Source organism: Melospiza melodia, chromosome Z (assembly GCF_035770615.1).
Source record: "Melospiza melodia melodia isolate bMelMel2 chromosome Z, bMelMel2.pri, whole genome shotgun sequence".
In the NCBI taxonomy this organism is placed as follows: Eukaryota; Metazoa; Chordata; class Aves; order Passeriformes; family Passerellidae; genus Melospiza; species Melospiza melodia.
In genome coordinates this window covers 63,727,567-63,750,242 of record NC_086226.1, presented here as the reverse complement: position 1 = coordinate 63,750,242, position 22,676 = coordinate 63,727,567, and the positions used below count along the sequence as shown (strand labels likewise).

Genomic DNA, 22,676 nt, shown 5'->3' with positions numbered 1-22,676 from the left:
ACCCAGCAGAGTGCTCCTGTCCAAGCCATGGGCTGCCAGCTTTTCCAGGGGTGGAAGTCCTGTGGACAGATGGTGTCAAAGGCATTGCTGAAGGTCAGGTGGAGAACATCCACAGCCTTCCCCTCATCCACCAGGTGGGTCACCTGGTTATAAAAGGAGATCAGGTTGGTCAGGCAGGACCTGCCCCTGCTAAATCCATGCCGGCTGCATCTGAGCCCTGGGCCATCCTGGAGGTGCCACGTGACCACACTTGGGATGATCTGTGCCATTCTCCTGCCAGGCACAGAGGTCAGGCTGACAGGTCTGTAGTGTCCTGGATCTTCCTTCCTGCCCTTTGTGTGGATGGACATCACTGACCAGCTTCCAGTCATCTGGGACCTCCCCAGTGAGCCAGGACTGCTGGTAAATGATGCAGAGAGGCTCACGAGCTCATCTGCCAGCTCCCTCCTCCCCCTGCGATGGCCACCCAGGCCCATAGACTTGTGAGCATCTAAGTGGCTCCGCAGGTCTCTGAGTGCCTCCTGCTGGATAACAGGGGGACCATTCTGCTCCCTGTCCCCATCTACCAGCCCAGGAGGACAGCTGTCCTGAGGACAACCTGCCTTTCTGTTAAAAATTGAGCCAAAGAAGGTGTTAAGTATCTCTGCCTCTTCATCATCTTTAGTTACTAAATACTGTTCCCCATCTAATAATGAATGGAGATTATCCTTGCCTCTCCTTTTGCCATTAATGTATTTATAAAAATATTTTTATTATTCTTCAGAGAAGTGACCAGATTAAGTTTTAATTGGGCTTTTACCTCCCTAGATTTTTTTCCTACTAGACCTAGCCACATCCTTAAATATTTCCTGAATTACCTGTCCCTTCTTCCAGAGGTCATTGTTTTTTTCTCCCTTAGTTCCTTCAGAAATTCTTTTTTCATCCAGATCAGTCATCTTCTCCAACAGCTCATCTTTTGGCACATAGGGACAGCCTGCTCCTGTGCTTTCAAGATTACTTTCTTTCTGTACCCCCTTGTTTTTAAGGGCTGCTTCCTAAGGATCTTTCCGAATCAGCTTCTTGAATAGGCCAAAGTCTGCCCTCTGGAAGTCCAGTGTGGAAGTTTTCTCTGTGCCCCTCCTTGTTTCACCAATTATTGAGAATTCTATTATTTCATGATCACTGTATCCCAAATGGCCCCCAACAACCATATCTCCCACCAGCCCTTCTCTGTTGCCTTTTTTGAAGATCATTGGCTTTCTTCCAGTTATTAGGCATCTTTCCCAGTCCATGATTTTTCAAAGATAATGGAGACTGGCTTAGCAACATCTGCTAGCTCCCACAGCACACATGGGTGCATCCCATCAGGTCTATAGAATTATGGGTCTTCAATCTGCCTAGCTGATCTCTAACCCAACTCTCTACAAGCAAGTCTTCCATTCTCCAACCTTTTCTTCTTACTCTGATGTCTGGGATTCCTGAAGGCTGTTCTCAGCAGTAAACACTGAAGCAAAGAAGGCATTCAATAATTCAGCCGTCTCAGTGTGTTCCAATACCAGGACACCCCTATGATCCAGCAGCAGCCACACATCTCCCCTGTTCTTCCTGTTGCTGCTGATGAATTTGTAGAAGCCCTTCTTGTTGTCCTTTACATCCCTGGCCAGACTGAATTCCACATCCCTGCATATTGTGACAATGTTCCTACAGTCCTCCCATGTGGCCTGCCCCTTTTTTCACATCCCATAAATTTCTTTCTTCTGTTTGAGTTTTACTAAAATCTCATCTATTTAGGGCTCCAGCCCTCTTTGCCTGATTTCTGGATCATAGGGACACACTGGTCTTTAGGTCAGAGGAAGTGATGCTTGAATACTGACCAGCTCTTTGGACACCCTCCTCATCTGGAGTCCTAACCCATCAGATTCCTCCAAATATGCCCTTGAAGAGGTTAAAGTTAGCTCTTTCCAAGTTTAGGGTTCTAATCCTGCTTGCTGTTTTGCTTCGCCAGGGGAGGATTCTGAGTTTCTAATGGTCACTGCAGCTAATGCTGTCCCCAGCCTCCACATCTTGAACCAGTGCCTCTTGGTTTGGTAGTAAAAGGTCCAGAACACATCTTTCCTCACTGGCTCCTCCACCACTGCATCAAAATTATCTTAACTGATCTGCAGGAACTTCCTGAACTCTGTGCCAAGCTGTGTTGTCACTCTTAACAAACATCAGGTACAAATCTCCCAGGAGAACCAGGGCCTGTGATGCTATTTCAGTTGCCCACACAAAGCCTCATCAACTTCCTCTCTTCATCAGATAGCCTCTGGTAAATACCCACAACAGTGTCACCCATATTAGCCTGTCACTTAATTCTCATCCATAAACTCAACTTGTTCATCTGTCCCTGAGTAGAGCCTGATACAGTCCAATTGCTCTCTCACATGAAGAGCAACTCCACCACCTTGCTTCTCTGACCTGTCCTCTCTAGATATAGCCATCCATGACAACATTTACCTCCACACATAGCCATCCATGACAACATTCCAGGTATGTTGCCGTAATTCCAATGAGATCATGGCTCTGCAACCTCACATAGATTTCTAGTTTATTAGATTACACTTGCTGAGTGCACTGGTATACAGGCACTTTACAGAAGATCAAGCAACCAGGCCGCTTGAAGGGGTGTGAGAGCCATGAACACCACAGTCATAAAAACCCTTAATGCGTTTTGCCCTATGATCCTGTCCTGGAGTGATCTATAATGCTGTATTTCACAACTATCTGTGCCAAAAAATCATTACTGTCTTGTCACTGTCATATTTTCTGAAAAAACCCTTCACCAGGATTTCTTCACCTGGGAAGCTGAGAAGTCTTAGAGAAGAATGAAAACAATAATTATTTGATTGCTTCTCTTGAGTTTGCCACTTTGGAATGTGGTTGGAGATTGTTTATTCAACAGGTTAGGTGGTTGATTGGTTTCATGTGAACTGTTTTTACTTAATGACCAATCACCATCCAGCTGTGTCAGGACTCTGGAAGAAGTCATGAGTTTTTAATTAGTATCTTGTTAGGCCTTCTGTAAGGATCCTTTCTCTATTCTTTAGTATAGTTTTAGTATAGCAATCTTTAATATAATATAAAATAATAAATTAGCCTTCTAAGAACATGCAGTCAGATTCTCAATTCCTCCTTCATCCTGGGGACCCAGCAAATACCACACTGTCTCTTCAAGACGCTGCAGCTGGGGACCTCGTGTGCATGCGGCAGGAGGGAGGGTATTTTTAAAATTACCCTGCCCAGGCAGTTTCCTGCCTTTTGCTTGCTAGTGTTTGCTTTGAGGGCTGTTTCAACCTTGTTTTGGTAGAGTTTTTTCCCTTCCCTTTTTGGGTTCTCTTTTCATTTCCCCCCAACCCCCCACCCTGCCTCAGACGGACTCCAGCAGGTGTTTCTGGGCTGTCCTGGGGCAAAGTCTGTATGTGCCCTCCTGCTGCTGCAGGGAGGGGCTGGCCCCGCCTCAGCCCGAGCTGCTCCAGGAGGGAAGACTATGGGAGTAGATATTCTCCCTTTTGTGGCAGCCTTGGGTTTGCCAGTCTAAAAACTACATTTTGCAGTCAGAAACTATTTCAAAGGGAACTTTGCAAGGTCTGCTGGCAGCAGATAAGCCAGCGAGTTCCTGGGGTTGGGCACCCAGTGCCAGTGCGGATGGACTGCTCCTTCCCCACCAGCCCATCCCAGAACCATGGTGTAGAGCAGCACGGCAGCAGCGCTGGCAGAGCCCACGGACAGCAGTGGCAGAAGTGGCAGCAGTCACTGGAACCAGAAAGTTTCCATTTGCCTCCAGAACTGCTCTGCAGACTCCTGCCTTCCCAGTGCGGGTTCTCACCATCTTGCCTCTTTGTTCCAGGGAGGCACCACCTTGGAAGGGAAGGGTGTGATGCCCCTTTCCCTTTGTCCTTCAGCCACGCAGCTGCCTCTGGCAGGCACCACTTCAGGAACAGTTATTTCTGGCATTTCAGGTCTCTCTCTGTTCCCGTGGGGTTGTGAGATTTAGCAGTTTGGTATCTAACAGTTATTTACTTTCCCCCCCTCCCACACCCAACCTGCAGGCATCCTGTTTGTTAATAAACTTATTTTTCACTTGCATTTACTCCATTCATTATGTGTTGTTCCTTATTGGTAGAAAGGGATTGGTTGGAATCAAGAGGAAGTTACTCATTTCAGAGTGCCCATCTCTTTAAATTTCCTCAAAATGAGAGAGATCTTCAATCTGCAGCCAAGGAACATCTGACTCTGCAGCGGTTGCTACGACCTGCTCCCCAGGAGGAAGCAATGGCACAATTATTGCCATTTGCACCCTGATACCCAGTCCTTCAATTTAAAGTCCATCTCACCAGACTGGCTAGCCTGCTGCCAAAGAGACACTGCCCTTTTTATGCCCTTTTTAGCTGGGGGATCCAATTCCCCTGTAACAGGCTAAAAATAATAAAAACACAATCCATTGTTATAAAAGCCAAAACCTTCTTGATAGCATGAGCCACAAACCCAGACACTGATCTGCACAACGTGTCTGCCTCTGACTGTCCTGTTTTCTCTGACTGGTAGGATACATGAGGAGATGACTTGGGCAGAGATGTTTTTCATGTGCCTCACCAGGGCTTTACAGTCTTCCTTGATCCTGGCCATGTTTTGGCTCTCAGTATCATTTGTATCCACACAAAGTGTCCTTAAGGCACAAGTCAAAGTAGGCAGACAGGATGTTCTCTCCCATGCTGCTCCTAAAGAACAAGCTCTCTTAATCACTGGTCTAGGTTAATATAAATTTTGTCTTCTTGACTTTCGGTTGGATGTTAAATGAACACGTATTGAAACACGAACATGTTAAATGAACTTGTATTGAAATATTACTAGTAACATTTTGCTCTGTAAATACATCTGCATACCAGACACCGCATTATGGTTCTGAAACGAAAAATCATTTGTAACCTCCAATCAGTGTATTAAATGCACTCCAATCAAATATGATGAAACACCTTAGGACTAAATGCCTTTTACTCCACTGCTTTAACATCCCCCTCAATGAATTAAGATGAGTGTACTCACCATGGATATTGCTTCCCAAACTGCAGCTGTAGAGCATGAAGAATCTTATCCTGTGTATCAGCATCACGAACATGAAGAACATTTTCACCTAGACAACAAAAAATTAAGATAATAGGACAGATCAGATGCTCAAATTGCATTAGAGTATGAGCTGCTTTAGAAATGAAAAAAAAAAAGGTTTTAGCTCCTCTGTGAGGGCAAGATGCCCATCAGATTGACATCACTCTTCATCAGTTCTGTGCCTCCCCTTGCTCCCACTAAAGCAATGGTGACACCTCTGAGACACTGTCCTGCATTATAAAACGCAGTTAAGAAAACATGTACCTGTTTCTCTTCCTGTCTGCCGTGTCCCCAGGTTGATGACAGGTGTGCCAAATGCTCCCACCTCTCTGACACCACAACTGCTGTTACCAATCATACAACCAGCGTGAGCAACTAGCTGAATGAACTGGTCAAATGGCACATGCTTCACTGCCCGAAAATTGGGATGGTGTTCAATGCCCTTCTTCCTCATGACACGAACCATCTCTTTGCTTCCTACAGAAAAGCAAAGTAGAATAAATGATTTAAGTTCTACTTTTAAAATCAAAGTCCTGCCACACAAAGAATATAGTAGCCAGCCACTCACTGAGTTGCCAGCTCTGAACAGGTTTTTGCTCTTTTTATCCTTAAACTGTAAATCATTTTGCTCAGCACCTATGCCAAAGTTTGATACAAGAATTCACTGCAAAAGTGTCTTTGTAGTTTTAAGCTAATTTAAGAGGCACTAATATTGCTCCTACATGTCACCTGGTTTCTCCTCGTTTTCCTTCCCACACTGAAAAACTGAAATGTCCTCTAGCAATGTGAACATAGAGCTGCAGCAGATGCACCCACAAGGCTGACACAATCCAGCTATTTCCATCTGGCTGGAAGACCTGGGATAAAAGCACTCTTTTGAAGACAATCTGTTATGTGTCACTCTGTCACGAAGGTATTCTACTCACCTGCATCCACGTTAGGGAATAGAACAAGTGTTCTCTTGTTGAAGGAGATGAGTGCATCAAGTGTCAGCTCAAACATCTTTATGGAATGTTTAATATCTGTGGTTACGGGATGCTGCAGAGCAACTATATAATCTCTGGTTTTGACATCTTCACCTGTCCAAATGGAGGGCAAGAGAAGTTTTTTTATTGGTGTAGAATAGCAAGAGGAAGGAAGGACATACTTTTAGAACTACAGATGTGAAACCCTGAAAAGTTGAGGCACCGAATGGGATATATCTAACACATAGGGAAAATGCTAGAATAAAAATCAAGGTACTTACAGGGTAGCCTAGCTTGTTATTGGCCTCTCTAAGCACGTCTCATAATTTTCCAGACCACTGCCTAAATGTCTACAAACTGTTAACTTGCAAGCCTACTTCTAAAGCTTTCCAAGACTATACCAGGAGATCAAGACACTACTCTCACACCACTATAAATCTGGAGTTGCTCCTGAAGCTGCTCTGATTTTCTGTCAGTTGTCCATTCTCAAGCAAAGACCTCATTTCCATGGTATAAAAACAGTCAGTCACACTAGTCTTAGTACATTTGAAAAACATTTATCTGCAAAACATACTGATTGAAAAAGATTCCTGCTTCTACACATGGTAACCCTACAGGACACTGCTTTGTCAAAGACAAAAAGGAAACATAAAACTCCACTGTTAACAGGAATTATTTCTAAGTCAGTCAGTATTAAACACCAAAAGCCTTTGGTGCATGTTGTCCTGTTGCAGTGCATTCCTCAAAAAAAGGTTCATAACACAAATCTGTGTGATTTTTTTTACATTAGGCCTGAACAGCTTTGATTCTATTTAACTAAAACTCTACTACACCAAAGTAACTGCTCATGTAAGACTGTTCTGCTTTTAAACTGTTCAGCTCAGAGAAAATACTCATTTAAGGAGTTATTTTTTGACTTGGCAAAAGGTCTGGAAGTGTTCAGTAAAATAGATTTGTTTCGGTTGTATGTGGCAGAATGAAAGCAAATGTAGAAAGAAATACCAAGTACTATTAAAAATACATATTATTTTTTGACTGATAGCCTACTTACTGAGTTCGTCTAGTGTTGAAAGGCATGTGAGAAAAACATAAGAAGTGGCCTGCTTACCTAGCCACATGCTAATAATACTCATGTAGTCTTTGTTTTTGGCAGAGAGAAGCTTGTCATACGAGGGACAGCCTGCTAGAAGGATGCGGTCGTGGTCTTCGCACATGGCTATCAGGTGCTGCTCTGCACTCCTCGTGCAGCACACGTGGTAATGGGCCAGCTTGGTTATGGCATGTCTGATGGAGTCATCGATGGTCCCGCTGACCTCCCCACCTTCAATGTGAAGAATGCGAATGTTCATCAGGGCTGCGGACGTGGCCAGGGCCAAGGCATCGAATCTGTCCCCATGAACTATCATTATGTCAGGTTTCAGGCGGTTGAGGACGTCAGGTAACTTGACTAATGCAAGGCCCACCGACTCCACCATAGCTGCCTCATCCTCCCCTCTCACGATGGTGTGCAGTCTCGTATGAATGTCAAAGTCATCTTGTTCAATCATACGATAGGTGTTACTGAAGGTCAGAGAAAAAAGCGTTATTAGAGTAAATACAACTTGATTTTACAGCAATATTGCCTCACAAAATAAACATGAATTACAACAGCTGTACTGGGGTTGAAAAAAGACTTGCTTTCCACATCTTCTTCACTGAGGAAAGTAGCTTTTAAGATTTTAACAGAATATTCTCATCCATGTGAAGATCCTCCCTAATATTCCAAACATCCAGTTTTCCTAGACACCATTAAGAAAGAACTGTGCTGAACACGTTGTGGAAATCCTCAGAAATCAAACTCTTTGTTCATATGTCCACTGAGACTTACAGAGAATAGATATGGCATGACTTCCTGTCAGAAAGGGTATGTTTATTGACATTTCTGTGGACAACTCTATAAATACAACAACCAATGTGATGCAAAGCCTGTATGTTTAAAGAAAGCATCCTGCAGGTAGCATATATTATTTCAGACTCTGTATTTTTTTTAAGGCATATCCTTTTTATTTTACTGAGTAAAGGGCCTCGCATTTATATAGCATAAATTTCATGAAATTTCCAACTCCATTTACAAACATCCTTCACAGACCTACCATCTTCCCGATTATGTACATTTATCTCAGAAAACTTTTTTTCTCTTTGTTTCTGTATTCTTTGCCTTTTGAAAGGTGAAAATCTAGGAGGCAAGCGAGATTGTGCATTTATGTTTGCCAGATCAAAATCTCTACTCTTTTCTTTGTGCATTACAAATCATTCACAATACAGAGACAAATGTTAAACATCTTGGAACTGGAAAAGTAGTATTTTGTATTACTTTGCACAAGTCTTGCAGACAGTCAAGGGTTATGCGATATGGAGAAATCAGGGCCATGTTTCCATGTTTGTCCTTTATGGCAAATTAAATGGGACTACTTTATTTCTCCAATCAGAAAGGGTGCAATTCAATGTACTGACCTGTCAAGAAGTTAAACTGTTTGTTTTTGGTTTTTTTTTTTTTTCTCTGAATCAGGTTACTTTTGTGATGTTGAATTCACCTTGCCATGTTACTGGCTGCAAACAACATCCAGTATAAAGCAAGGAACAGAGCGCTGTAATGTGCAGAAAGAGAACAGTCACCAGTGGAACATCCTGTCTTACTAGTTCTCTCCCACCTACCCATACACGACTAGACAACCATATAGCTATCATTTTGTTATTAAATTTTGCTATTCATTTTGTCATTAAATTTTGTCATTCATTTTGTCAGAAACATACGACGACAGTTTCCTGCCTCCACAACACTGGAAGTAAGAACTAACAGTGTTCTCCTGGCATATGCAATATGTACTTTCTCCAATAACTGTAAAGCAGAAGAGCTGCAATTTAACATGACTGAGGAGGCTCTTTTCTCTATGAAAACTAAAAAACTGTAGCACATTTCCATTTGATAATCACCAGGTTTCAGGGAAAAATGCAGTACATCACTTTCTCACTTCATACAGCCTGTGATTCTTTTTGGAGTCAGTTACAGCATTTGCACAAAACTTTCTAGAATTCAAAGACTGGCTGAAAAAAATGATTGCATAAAATATGCAATCTCATAAGGAGCTCAAAATAAAATTCTGGGAAAAAAAAGTAAAACTTTGTTGTCTGCACTCATGATACCAAGAGTCTGTTTTACCTAATGTTAATATGAACATTGCTAACACCTCAGAAACTGGTAGATAAAAATTCACCTTACCCATAATCATCAATCAGGTGGGAACCAAGCACCACGACATCAAGCTCAAAAAACTGTGGTTCTGCCTTAATACCAAACATAATGGGAGCTAATTTTGAATAATCAGCACGGTTGCAAGTAGCAACACAAACACGAAGTTTGTGGTTGTTTCCATTCTTCTCCATTACTTCCTTCTGCTTCTGTTTTGAAAGATTCTTGAAGTACACCTCCTGACATAATAGAGAAAACAAGAAGTGTGTAATTAATAATAGTAATTTACTTGCATCAAATGGCAATCACTTCATGAACAATACACACAAGTGTAGCCCCAACTATGGATACTACTGCACTTATAATGGACATCTAATACCTAACAGAACAAATGGGGTTCTCCTTCCAAAACTTAGAAGAGAAATTTTTTTCCAGTTAAAAGTCAATTTTAATGCTTCTGCTTCTACAAAAAGTATATAAAAATTCTGTATAAACAATATTTAAGTGTTATGAAGTTCAAATGTAATCAAACAGTAAAATTACTTCTCCCTATTCTGATGGAAACCTCTGCATAAGTAGAAAAATTATTCTGCCTTAGTAAATGAAAGAAAGAAAATCTCATATTCCAAATAAAAGAATGGAATAAATTGCTCAGATGCAACCACTGACAGACTCTGTAAACAAAAATAAAAAGTTTTTGACTATGACAGCTTATGTATCTCCATTAAACACATTTTGGTGAGGTAGAGCAAGTTAAACATTTATTTCCAAAGCCCTACATACCCTTTTGTAGGCCAAAGTACATTAAGAAAATCAATAATACAAAACATCAAAATAACCCAAATTTCCTTTCCTACCAAACAGAAATGGCTAAGGTGTTAGCAAGAGTTTAAGTAAGCACCATCCTTTTGGTATAAATCTGATGTTATGTCAGATTTTTGCTCCACTCTGCAGATGCAACTTGTTCTGGATTAATGGACAAGGCTTGCTTATCCTTGACTCAAAGCAGTATCAATCTTTCTACTGATTTTGCCAGCTAGAAATGTGTGACAGTGCATGATAATATTAACAGGAGAAATTCCATGCTCCTTTTAGACTCCATTCAGATTTTTTCAGTAAAGTTCTAAAAGAAAGGCTACTGTGATATCACACTCTCATGAAACTTACAAAATCAAGATTCAACTTAAAAAATTTCAAGATTTCCCTAATTTTAAGACATTAGTTTAGGTTTCATCACACATGATCATACAATGCTTTGGTGTAATAGCAACATGAGGGTCGATCAGGAATCCATGCCAAGTTGTCAAAGGTAATGTGGTATCTCTAGTCCACTTGCAATCCATTATGGCTCTGCAAAACTATTAGTGAAAACTATCAGAGAAAACTATCAGTGACCACCACTGGCAGTGACACCAGCCAGACTCAGATCTAACAGACCCCACTGTTTTTCCTCATTTCTAAAACAGCCTCTCTTTGGAGGTGGTTCTGAGCACGATGTCCTGTCATTATTTATGTAAAACTGGCCACTAATTCAAACGAAATGGTGCTCAAGATGTGAACGCCACTTTTGACACACCTATAAGCTTGTTCTTTGAAACTGCATGAACAATTTAAGTATAACTAGAGCCAAACCGCTCACAAAACTCTTCAAGTTGGCCACTGCTGCATACATATTCTATACTATATAAATCAAGAAGCCAAAGTAAAAAACTGCAAAATAAGGAAGTGACAAAGCAAACTAAACTGAACTCCAAGTTACCTGTCTGAGCTAGGACCACCATGACCCCTCTGACAAAGCAGTTTCTCTTCACTTATGCAAAACAGTCTTTTAAGAAGCAGAATAGTTTTCTTTCTTTTTTCTTCAAGAATTGTCTGAAATTCTAAAAACCTTCCATCCAGACACAGAACATACCATCTCCTAAAACAGAAGGTCTGTAAGTTGAGAAAAAATGAAATCTCTTTTCCCACCATTTTTTCACAGATCCAACAGAACTGAATCACTAGCCCACATATCTTTCCAGCCATGAAGAGCTCATTTAATTACAGTTAGTATTTGGCTGTAGTAATGGTCTCTTGAAATAATTTTAGACGTAGATGTGGAGACACTCCAAATCTGTCTGAATTGACTAGAATCAAAGGCAGTTTCTGGTATTTGTCCATTCAAACTTCTGTTAACATTATATTTAAAGGCAGAATTATTTCCAGTACTGCCTTAAAATTCTGTAACACAGTAGTTTCAAAAAGCTGCCAAGTGCAGACATTGGCCTTGGTCCAGACAGGTTTTCTATTGCTGTCAATTTTAAACACCTGCTATCTGAAGAACCAAAATATTTACCCTAGTATAAGGTAGGTAACAATGCAGTATAATTATCAGCTGCATGTGGAAATTTGCCACTAATTAAATAGGTTTATTGTTTTTGAGGATAACGTGGATATTTCCTAAACATCTGATGTATTGCTACATCACAGTTTAACAAGTCATTATTCTATCCCGACTCCAAACTTTTCTGAGCCTAAATGCTCAGAAAAAATAATTCTTAATTTCAGACAGTATTCACTGTCAAAAAGCAATGGCCAAGTCCCTTCAGCCATTAACAGCAAATTCCTTCAAGCATAGCTGTGATGACCTAGTTACAAAATTTTGTTACCAGTGTGGTTTTAGAATTTATTATCAGCTTTTGCAGGCAAGTCATCTCTTTTCAGGACTGTTCACCACAATTATATGAAATAATGAATCCCGGACATTTGCCTCTTAGTTTCTAGATGTCTGATGATATACTGAGCTTGATCTACATAGAACTCTGTAGCTGGGGGATCCTCCTGTTCCAAGGTCTATCTCTTCTACCTTGTAGGAACTAGCAATCTTTAGCAGAAGGGTAAAGAAATAAAACAGTCTTCCATGAAGGACTACTTGAAATACTTAATCTCCATGTGCTTTGGTCTACTGCTCTTCTATAGTCCATCCTAAAGCTTTTAGATTATTACAGATTCAAGGACTTTTCGAGACTGGGAAATTCTGGGCCAGACTTAACAGCAGCCAAGCAGCTACTATTTCTCTTAGCAGGCTCAGAGCATGAGACAATCCTCGATAACTGTTTCACAAACAAATGACACCACCTGCATACTCTATATTCTACATTCACGCCTCCAAAAATCTGGCTTATAAAATCAAAGACCCTGTCTCTACACTCTGTGTATTCCCATGTGTTGAAGGCAATTTCACCTACCCAACTGCTTTGCTGCGTGGCACGCAGGTTATTGTACCCTGAGCGCTTCCCACACCCTGTACCAGTGCGTGTATTCCCACCACCCTTCTCCACCCATGCACTGAACCATCGGTGCTACATCGCCTGTGTGCACACACACCCAGGGCCCCTTCCTAGAGCCGAGTGCAGGTGACCAAACATCAAATGACACCCTCAAACACCTCTGTGAGGGTGGAAAAGCATCCATCGCCCTGCACGTGTTTTAGGGCAAAAAACGCTCCCCACCATTCCCCCCATGAATGTGGCTGATGTCTCCACCAGGCCCCTTCCTGGTGCAAGGGATCAACCCCTGTGCTTCTCCAAATATTGATACACCAAGAGTCACAGAATATGATAATATGATTACTCCAATGCTGAACTGGAAGAGAAGCACAAAGATCATTGAGTCCAACTCTTATTCCTGCACAGGACAACCCAAGCATCCACGTGCCGGAGAGCATTCAGGAAGCATGAACGCTTCCTGAACCCCGTCAGGCTGGTGCTGTGACCACTTCCTTAGGGAGTCCGTCCCAATTATCCTCTGGGTGAAGTGCCTTTTCCTAATATCCAATCTAAACCCGCCCTGACACTTCAGGCCGTTCACTGGCTACACAAGGCTGCCCAGGTACTCCCCCTCTTCCGCCCAAGCCACGGGGACAAGCCACGCCTGCGGCCCGCCGCTCTCTCTGCTCCTCCGGACAGTGTCCCCGTGCGCACCTGTCCCCTGCGGGGGCTCTGGATCCCGCTTTTCCCGGGGACCCGCACCCGCATCTCCGGGGCTCTGGATCCCCGCATTCCGCGGAGACGCGCCCCGGCCCGCGCGCCGCCCCGCCCCCAGGCACAGCCGCGCTCCCGCCCGCCGCGCTCCCGCCGCGCTCCCGCCGCTGCCGCCTCCCCGCACATCGGCGGCGGAGACGCGGCCCGGCCCGGCCCGGCCCGGCCCGGCTCTGCGCGGCCGCCCCGCAGTCACCTTGCCGGCGCCAGCGCCGCTCGCATCCGCAGGCGGCAAGCCCCGCCCCGCAGGAAGTGAGCGCAGAGGAGGGGTCTGCCCCGGCCGCGCCAGGCTGGCCCGAGGCCCGGGCAGCCCCCGGCGCGCCCGTAGGGCCGCATGCGGGTTTGCCATCACAGAACCACAGAACCAATTGCTTGGAAAAGACCTCTGAGGTCACCGAGTCCAACTTAGGAGCCAACACCTCCCTGTCAACGAGACCATGGCACTGAGTGCCACATCCAGTCTTTCCTTAAACACCGCCAGGAACGGTGACTCCATTGCAATGGCAGCTCGGTCCAATGTCTCATCGGGCTTTCTGTGAAGAAATTCCTCCCAAAGAGGAGCCATATCGTCTATAACAAGATACTGTCCCACCTCAGAATCGGTTTATATATGGATTACTCCGTATATACACATCTGAGGTAGCTAGTTAAAACTGCTGGATGATCTCACGGCTTGAGTGGCGACTGCCATCATGTTAAGACCTTTTAAAGTGAGGGCTGTCAGGGAGCGAGGGGCTGTGGGGGTGCCGTAGGAGATGCACAGTCAGGACAAACAGCCTACAGAGGTGTACGGAAAAATACGGCAGTAGGCTGATGGTGCAGGCTGTGCAGGAACTGCAGCCCCCGTCAGAGCACCTACCAGTAGCGCCTGAAGAGGGCCTGGGTGTGATGCAGAATTTTATAATTTTGGCATTAATTCAGCCCAGGGCGTTGCCAAATGACAACATCATTGGCATGCAGCACAATCAAAAAAGCTGTTAAACCAACTACCAGGTGTTGCTGTCATCTGCGTTCCAGTTGACTGTAAAAGAGATGTGGTTTGTTTTCTCAAGCTGGAGGCGTTTGGAGGTCACATTAATGAAGTGACTATGACTTGGATCCTAGCTCAATACCTGAGGCACCATGTGTAACATCAGCAACCTGTGCCCACTATATATTGAAACTACCTAAAACATCGTAATAGCTGAAATGGTGTCACACAGTCCTAGTAAAAGGATAATTATTTGCCCATTTTTACTTCTCTGATTTCACATTTGTGTGGCTGAAACCTAAGTCTAGTGTGGTAGGGCCATACATTGGAGCAAGCCTGTACAACATTCAGCTATTTGGTACCAGAACTTTGCCAGAGTTTTTCAGTCCAGATTGTATCTTTGTTCATCCATATAAACCTGAGGGGACTCATATCCCTTCTAGCTTTGCCCTTTAATTCTTAGAAAAATTAGGTGTAAGACTGACTCTTGTCTGACATACCTAGAAGAAAGCAGGTGGAAGGAATGAGATAATTGCATTTCTGGCCTTTATCAGGGAGAAAAAGGTTGTCTTTCCTAGCAGTTACAAATATTTGTTTAATAAGACTTTAAGAAACAATTACTGAAGTTTTCAGCTAAAAGAAAAAATATTTTCAAGAGTGATTATTAAAGTAAAAACTCTTAACGACTTGCCCTTGGGAATTTAAAGTGATGATCTGACTGTTTCCCAAGAGAGGTAGAAAGGATCTTATCCTATGCTGACATTCAGAAAGTCCTCAGACAGCTGTGGTTGTGGTTCAATGAGTCATAGCTCTGTGAAGACTCAGTGTTTTGAGAATATTGCAGCACACCCACTTCTGAAGTTACCAGGCATCTTCGCTTGCAATACTGACCACATGCAGTAATAGCAACTGATAGGCACCTTAGGTTCAATTCACGTCCAATTTAAATTATTTTCATTGTTCTCTGCATCACTAGATTTACTTTATGCACATCGCTTAAAACCCATTTACATTCTGGAAATGCCATATTAAATAAATTTGAATTGTCTGCTGTAAATGCTCTCAGGTTATGATAAGCTTGCCAGCATATCTGTTTGGTTTCACCGAAACACTGAAGAAGAGCCTGAATAATATTTGAGCATGAGTGTATGGAAGTGTGAACATATGGGCAGACTCCGGTTTAAACTAGTACTAACACAGCTAGAAGCAACCACATTGAGAGTTAATTACTCTTACAACACCATCAGTGCATCTCTTCATGTAATTTTTCTGTAAATGTTCTAATGGTGTTTCAGCATGTTACAGTGAAAGGTGCAGAAGAAACAAGAAAGTTTATGTTCCTTTTGGCTATTTCTCACAGACCTCACATATTACATAAACAAGATTAAATTTTTCTTGTTACTGAGTGAGCCCTGCCTCAAGGCTTCTCAGCAGAGAGACAAATGCTGTGCAGAGAGATGAGATGAGATGAGATGAGATGAGATGAGATGAGATGAGATGAGATGAGATGAGATGAGATGAGATGAGATGAGATGAGATGAGATGAGAAACCTCAGCCCAAAATCTGCCTGCTCCTGTTGGTTTTATGCTTTGCTGCTCAAAATCTCCAATAACACTGTGAATAGGCCTTGACAAGGCCTGTGGCTGCAAAGGGGTTCATTAGAGGAGTAGGGTCTCAGTATCCAGAAAATTCATTGGCACTTCCCTCATCAGAAAGCTTTGCAGGAATAGTAAAGGCTCTGCAGAGACTAAATGGTCATTAGTGTCAAAGTGTTGGGAAATGTTGGAGATGAGGAGCGTACTAGTTTTGGGAGAGGTCATGGTGATTAAGATCTGAATAGAAGAGTGGCTTTGGTTTGCAGCTGGTTTGGATTTGCTGGAAACCCATCCTGCAAAAGGTGAAAGGTGCTTAACTGGGATGGTTGGTGCATGACGGTGGCCAGGAGATGGATAGTGTGGACAGACAGAATCAGTAGCACTCTGATCTTCTGCACTGGTGCTAGCCACTGTGTGTTACTTATTCCCTTCTGAAAGCAGAGCTTTATGACTTTTCAACATCTACATGATGTGACTCTTTATTATTTCTCCTTAATTTTTCATTTATGTCCATTTTATTTATGTCAAAGACACATGCTGAGAGTAAAAGAACTTCCATTAAGGTTTTCAAAAGCAGCTGAATGTAACAATTCTGTACTGTCCAGCCTAAAATACCTGAAAGCAACTTGAATTTTAAAGATCAGGGCTTTCAGAAAAGCAGGCCCTTCTGAGACAGCCAAACTGATAACCTCTGAAGATCCTGGCATGGTAGTGTTCAGCTACTGAGAATGCACTCCATTATAAATATTCCTTGCAGGAAGGGACCAAGTATCGTGCACTACATGATATAAGGAGAATATAAATAGTTACACACAGTAGGGAAAGCCTAATAAATTTTACCTTCCTGCATTTTCCTGTTTGTTCTTCCTGGTTAAAACTACCAGGTGAGGTGTGCAGTTAACAGCAATTGTGGACAAACACATCACAGTTCATATCTGATGTTCCAGAGAAGGGGAAGAGATCAGGGATAAGACAATGCCATAGATGCTATGAAAAGGGAAATTTGAAGATTTATTCTCTTGTCATCGTAACACAGATCTCTTACATCTTTGCTCAGTGTCTTATGCCCACAAAATGGACATCTAAGACTGTAAGACACAGAATTCCCAGCTAAGGGAGAAGAAATCAATAACTATATGAAAATTTGTTCTTTGTCTCTGGAAAGATACTGTCCAAAGAAATCAATGAAGCTGGTGCAGGGAGCTATCTTATGAGTAGCAAGGTGGGGATCAGTTTCTTTTCCCAAGTAACAATGACAGACAAGAGGAAATGACCTCAGGGTGTGCCAGTGGAGGTTTATTCTTGGATATTCAGAAGTATTTATTCACTGAAAGAGTTATCAAACATTATAAGCAACTGCCCAAGGAAGTACTGGAGTTATCACCCCTAGAATTATGAAAAAGGCACATAGATGTGGCACTTAGGAACATGATTTAATGTTGGATTTGGCAGTGCTGTATTAATGGTTGGAGCTGATGACTTTAAGGTTCTTTTCCTATCTAAATATTCCATGAGTCAGTGTTAAAATTAGGTGCTTCAAAAACCCAAGTAAGAAGCAGAAGTGTGAATCTCATTGAAGTAATTAGGAATTAGGTAAAAAACATTCTATACTTTTTTTTTTTCCCAAGAGTTTCCAATGTTCTGTAATAGATTACAGTACCTTTTTCGTCCCTATTGGAAAGATGGCATATTCTGGTGTCTGGTGTGTTACAAAACAATGGCATTTGCATATATGCTATAAAATGTGAGTAAAGTTTATTCTAACTAGGTAGAGTTGTAGAATGTGATAGATACATGGCATAAAAAGCAAACTCTTTGTAGAGAATTCCTTGGTCAGAGAGGGGTGTGTGTGTAGTGTAGGCTAGGATAATATCCATGTGAAACCCATGTAAAGCAGTGGAAAGAGTACTGGAAACCTCAATAGTTTGGGGTTTTTTTCCCAGTTCATTCTATGTCTTGAGCCTTTATCTTAATTTCTGCTAAAAAAAAACACCACAAAACTTTTCCTTCCCACTCCATCTAAAAATAGTGGATCTGACCCACTTTTTGCTGTCATCATGTGACTAACTCTGCTTATGTGATCAGTTTAATTCTTCAAATGGGTCTATTTTCTTCACTTGTAACCAATGCTGTTAGGGTTACAGCTTGTCTGTTTCTTCTGAAGCTCTACTTCTTGTTCAGTCCTGCTGGAATGATTGCTGCTGACAATTTTTTTGACACACATCAGACATCCACTGGGAAATCTGATGCAGTTCAACATACCCAAGCTGGCTTCAGACCAGTTGGTCTTGAACAATGATGGCAGCCTAGGCTGGGGTGGTTCTTGTGGTGCAATTCTTCCTCTTATGGTGCCGTGCATCTACACCCCTGGATCAGCAGACAATGTGATTCTCTTAAAACAACTTGGGGTATGTTCAAAATGGAATCAGTAGAGTTGCTCTACATATTCAGAATATTTGGATGTGATCCAGTGCAGAATGAAGTTGATTGGAAGCTTACCTCATCAGTAGGTAAGACACTGGGTATATTTGCCAAGTACAAGATCCCAATTTCCACCTCAGATTTATATATATAAATACCTGGTCGAGGCAACCATGAAGAAAAAAGAGCCAGCTCTCCAACAGCCAAAGACGCAAATGCCTCTCATTTGTGAAAGTCTGGAAAGAAAGTTCTGTTAAGCTTTACCAGTTCTGACGCTAAGACTGCCTACTTTTTTCACTTCAAATTGACATAAAGTGCTGAAAAGAAAGTTAAAAGTCTGGCAGGAAGGAGGAATCAAACTCTGGCCACTTCTCACTATTAATAAATACCTGCTGTGTTGCACACTGGTCTAGAGATTCCTCTCTGCTGTTCCTGTCCAACTGGTATGTTCTTTTTTTTCATCTCTCCTAATCCTTTTGAGGCTCTTTCACATCCTACTTGAACGTAACTGTGTTTTTCAATGCGACTATTAGATGACCAATATTTGAATTATTATATCTTCTCTGGTAATTGCTAATTTCTAATTTTAGGGAGTACTAATTCTACTACATAATTACAAAAAAAAATCCATTAAGAAGTGATCCATTATCAGGATTAAAGAATTATAATAGTAAACATGTATTTCCACCCTTTATGCCATATTAAAATAATTTCTTTCATGTGTAGTTTGTGGATTTTGGCTATTAACTAAGACAAAAAATATGATGAAAAAAGAAAATGAGATTGTAAAGTTACAGTACAAAGCAGATAGTCACTTTACATTTACTAAGACAGGTGAGGAAATTTTGTGAGACAATATAAAATGGACAAGGGTAGCAGTAGCTACCTTCACTAAGTCTGGATTCTCCTGTCTTTCAACACACTAGGTATTATTAGGTGAGTTATTCAAATGTCTCCTTTAAACATGTGACTCTCAGAGGATTCTTAAATCTTAATGTATTACATGGCTACTATAATTCCCTGAAACAATTTCAGATTTTCCATTTGAAGAAGCTTGTAGAGATGCAACAGAAGGCTTAAGTACCAGTCAAAAGCACAGTGGTATCAGGTATTCCACAAAAGTACATCTGTGGTTTTAATTCTGGAATAAAGAATAAAGTCTCCTTGTTTTCTGAAGTATCTGTAGGCCTTATTTTCATTACCAGAAATGTCCAGGAAAAATTTGTTTATTCCAAACAACAAATGAAAGTCAAGGAAAAATAAAAACATAAGCACACCATTTTAAAAAGAAGCTCTGTTTCTAAAGCATTCAACCAACAAACCATCAGTAAATTTGCTTTGATCGGACAGTAAATCAAGATCTTGATGATGAAGAATAAATCTATGGAATTCAGGATGACATTTAGAGAAAAACCGAAAAAGGCCCACATGCTAAATTGCCATTTACTTATTTCCTTCCGGCTTTCTGATACTAATCTGGAAAAAAAATCACATGCAGAGCGCCTGAGTCAGCTGTTATTCTAGAATAGTCTGATTTTCTCAGCTGGATTTGCTATCCATGTTCTTTTATTAAAGCTTTGATTTAGTACCAGATGTTTCGATGAAAAATTGTCCAGAATTGCAGAGATATATAACTGCTAAAATATTCCCTGATTTTTGCAGGAAGAGCAAGTCTACAACAGACATTCTAATAGACACCCATGTCCTTAGGCTGTACCGAGTCCCTCCAGGAAGGACCATACACTATTAAGAGAATAGCAGCCTGTTTTCCCAAGGCCTTCTTTGTGCCAGGGTGTAGGAGGTGGACACAGACCACTTTCTGACTGGCCTGGCTGCTGAGGCAGTATTTATAAAAAACTCAGCCTGAATGTATCTGGCAATGAGACTCCAGGTTGAGACTCCCTCTTACTTTTCCTGTGCTTTTTGAAACCCTCTTGTGTGTCTCTGAAAGGCAATTATGAAATACTGGCATTGTGTGGCATGCTGTCATGCCTGTGTTTTCTCAAAGATCCAATGATCCAGCTCAATCTTTTGATTAGAATTAAAATTTGATTACAGTTGTAAGAAAAAGCATAAAATTTGAACACAATTTTGAAAAGGACAATCCTTAGTCCTAAGTACTTAGTGGAAAAATCCCTGTGATTGGCTTCTACCACATGAAATCATGCTTATTTGCAGAAAATATTATGGGTGTCCTTGACTCTGCCCTAGTGTCATTTTTACATAGCCCATAAAAATCTGCCTTTCCCGAGGCAGCACAGTGTTGATGGGACTCATGTCCCCGAGTGCTGGGCCCCCAACCTTCTTACTAGTTAAAAATCTCCAGGCTGCAGGTAGTCTTGTTAAGTGTGATATGCTTAAAGAGCACATCACACATATCAGAGGTAAGAAATCTTCTGGTAGAAGAATGCTCCCAAGTCAGACAATCCACATAGTTCCTGTGTACTGACACTCTCATTTAAAATCTTGGGGGATGTGCAAACATTGTATAATTTCCATCAGCACCCTTGATTTCCTTAATATGAATGGGGAGCTTTGTTAATTTTCAGTTTTGTCTCTGAGTTGGTTTACTCTTCAGTATCTGATGTGCTGACATGGTGATTTCAGATTTGGACTCAGAGCACCATAGGAAAGCAGTGCTACTAGACGGCAAAAAATGTCAATTAATTTCTTACTTAAAAATAAATACAACAGATATATTTTCAGTGCTTTTTGGATATCAGTTTATTTAAAGCCTGTATCTGAGTCCTAGAGGGATACCTTCACTGGTGAATAGCCAAGGTGGTATTTCTCAACACCTCCAGATCTCAGGGAGATCTGGTGCCAAATCTGAAGTCAAAGCTGGCTGGAACACAAGGGGAAAGGGAGGATAGGTAAAGAAAAGCTTCAGAGAAACAACTGACATGGTAGGACATTCAGATTGAAAAGGGACAGGCCTTCCTTGCATGATAGGCACACACCTATTGTTTTGTATTTTGGCAGACATCACCTCTGATATCTGTTGCACACTCTTCAAGCATGCAGAGCTATAGCTCCTAGTAGTTAAAACCAGCCGTCAGTCAGCCACAAAACCTGCTCTACAGGGGGCAAAGTCAATAGCCTGGAGCAACAGCATCAGCAGGACTACTTCCTGCAGTGGCACTGCTAGTCCAAGATCAAGGACTCTGGACCGCTCCCTCCCAAGAGTCTTGGCCCCCTCTCCGGTGCCGTATTTCCAGCCCTTCTGCACTTGCTATCCTCCCTGCTGTACAGCTCCCCTCTGCTTTCTCCTCAATAGTGTGTTGACTTCACTTGTTGGCTGAACGCCTTCTGAGAAAACCTACCTGAAAAATTAGCCCACAGAGATCAAGTCCCCTTGTTATCCTGCCTGTATTCAAGTCTCTTCTCCCAAACTCTGTCCACATCCTGCTTGAAAGTGAATCCTTGGAGCATGCATGCCTTTTTTCCTTGTACTAGTATAGCACCTGGAATGCTGGGGCCATTCATCATTGCCACAGGTTCATCAACAAAATAAAACTGAAAATTATTCTAGACCCTTGCCGAGACCACCTTCCAGGATGGGTGAACCTAATGTAGGTGAATCTAATTTCTCATCTTCCAAATAGAAGAACGATAGTCACAGTTACAAGGAACAGTGTGCTAGCTTCGGAAAAGGTCACTGGCTCCCCACAGCTTGCTATGGACTGGGTAATGAAAAGAAGCCAGAGAGAAAGGGCACAAATTCAGCCCAGGGCAACCATTCAGCACAGGTCTCACGAGAACTTCCACATCAGCCGGCACGGCCCCAAATCCCGTGTGCCCGCTGAAAACACGGCGATACAGAGGCGGGTCCCGCGATGGCCCTGGAGACGGCGCCTGCCGTGACATCCTCGCGGCGCGGGCAGGCAGCTCCCTCCCTCCCGGCTGCATCCCCCGGTGCCGGGAGCCGGCTCGGCGCAGGGCTCGGCGGAGCGCTGCCTGCCCGGCCGCCCCGCGGGGCTCAGCCGCGGCACGGCCCCGCAGCGCCCCCGGCCCGCCCGCCGTCCCCCGCGCCCAGCCCTGACTTACGTGAGGGCCGCGGGCCAGCGGCTCCCGGCGCGGCGGCGCGTTCGTCCCCATGGCGGCCGCCGGTGCCCGCCGCTTTGCCGGGCCGGCTCTGCCGCTGCCAAGCCGAGAGACACCCGCGGCCGGGGCCGGGGCCGGGGCCGGGACCGCCCTGCAAGCGCCGCCCTCCGCCCGCCGCCGGGAGGGGTGTGCGCGGCGCTGGAAGGCGCCGGAGGGTCGAGAGATGAGGGGCTGTGCTGAGGCTGCTCCGTATTCCGGGGTGGTCCCGGCGACCGAGGCTTCAGCACTGCGTGCGCTAAGGCCGTGCG

At 43.0% G+C, this 22,676-nt stretch overlaps 1 protein-coding gene across 3 annotated transcripts in view; it reads right to left on the bottom strand.

Annotated features, from left to right (window-relative positions):
* GNE (glucosamine (UDP-N-acetyl)-2-epimerase/N-acetylmannosamine kinase) overlaps positions 1-22,444 on the bottom strand; it is a 35,007-nt gene extending 12,563 nt beyond the window's left edge. The window contains exons 1-6 of one of the 3 annotated variants that reach the window (XM_063180093.1): positions 22,372-22,444; positions 9,349-9,557; positions 7,198-7,649; positions 6,051-6,203; positions 5,389-5,601; positions 5,065-5,152 (exon numbers count right to left, since the gene is read on the bottom strand). In XM_063180093.1, the coding sequence (XP_063036163.1) occupies positions 5,065-5,152; positions 5,389-5,601; positions 6,051-6,203; positions 7,198-7,649; positions 9,349-9,557; positions 22,372-22,422 (1,166 nt within the window). In that variant the 5' untranslated portion in view covers positions 22,423-22,444. Of the gene's footprint in view, positions 1-5,064; positions 5,153-5,388; positions 5,602-6,050; positions 6,204-7,197; positions 7,650-9,348; positions 9,558-11,077; positions 11,438-13,533; positions 13,574-22,371 lie in introns of those variants that run through there. The other 2 variants (XM_063180094.1, XM_063180096.1) reach the window with 2 other exon arrangements.
* Between the last annotated feature and the right edge of the window lie 232 nt (positions 22,445-22,676).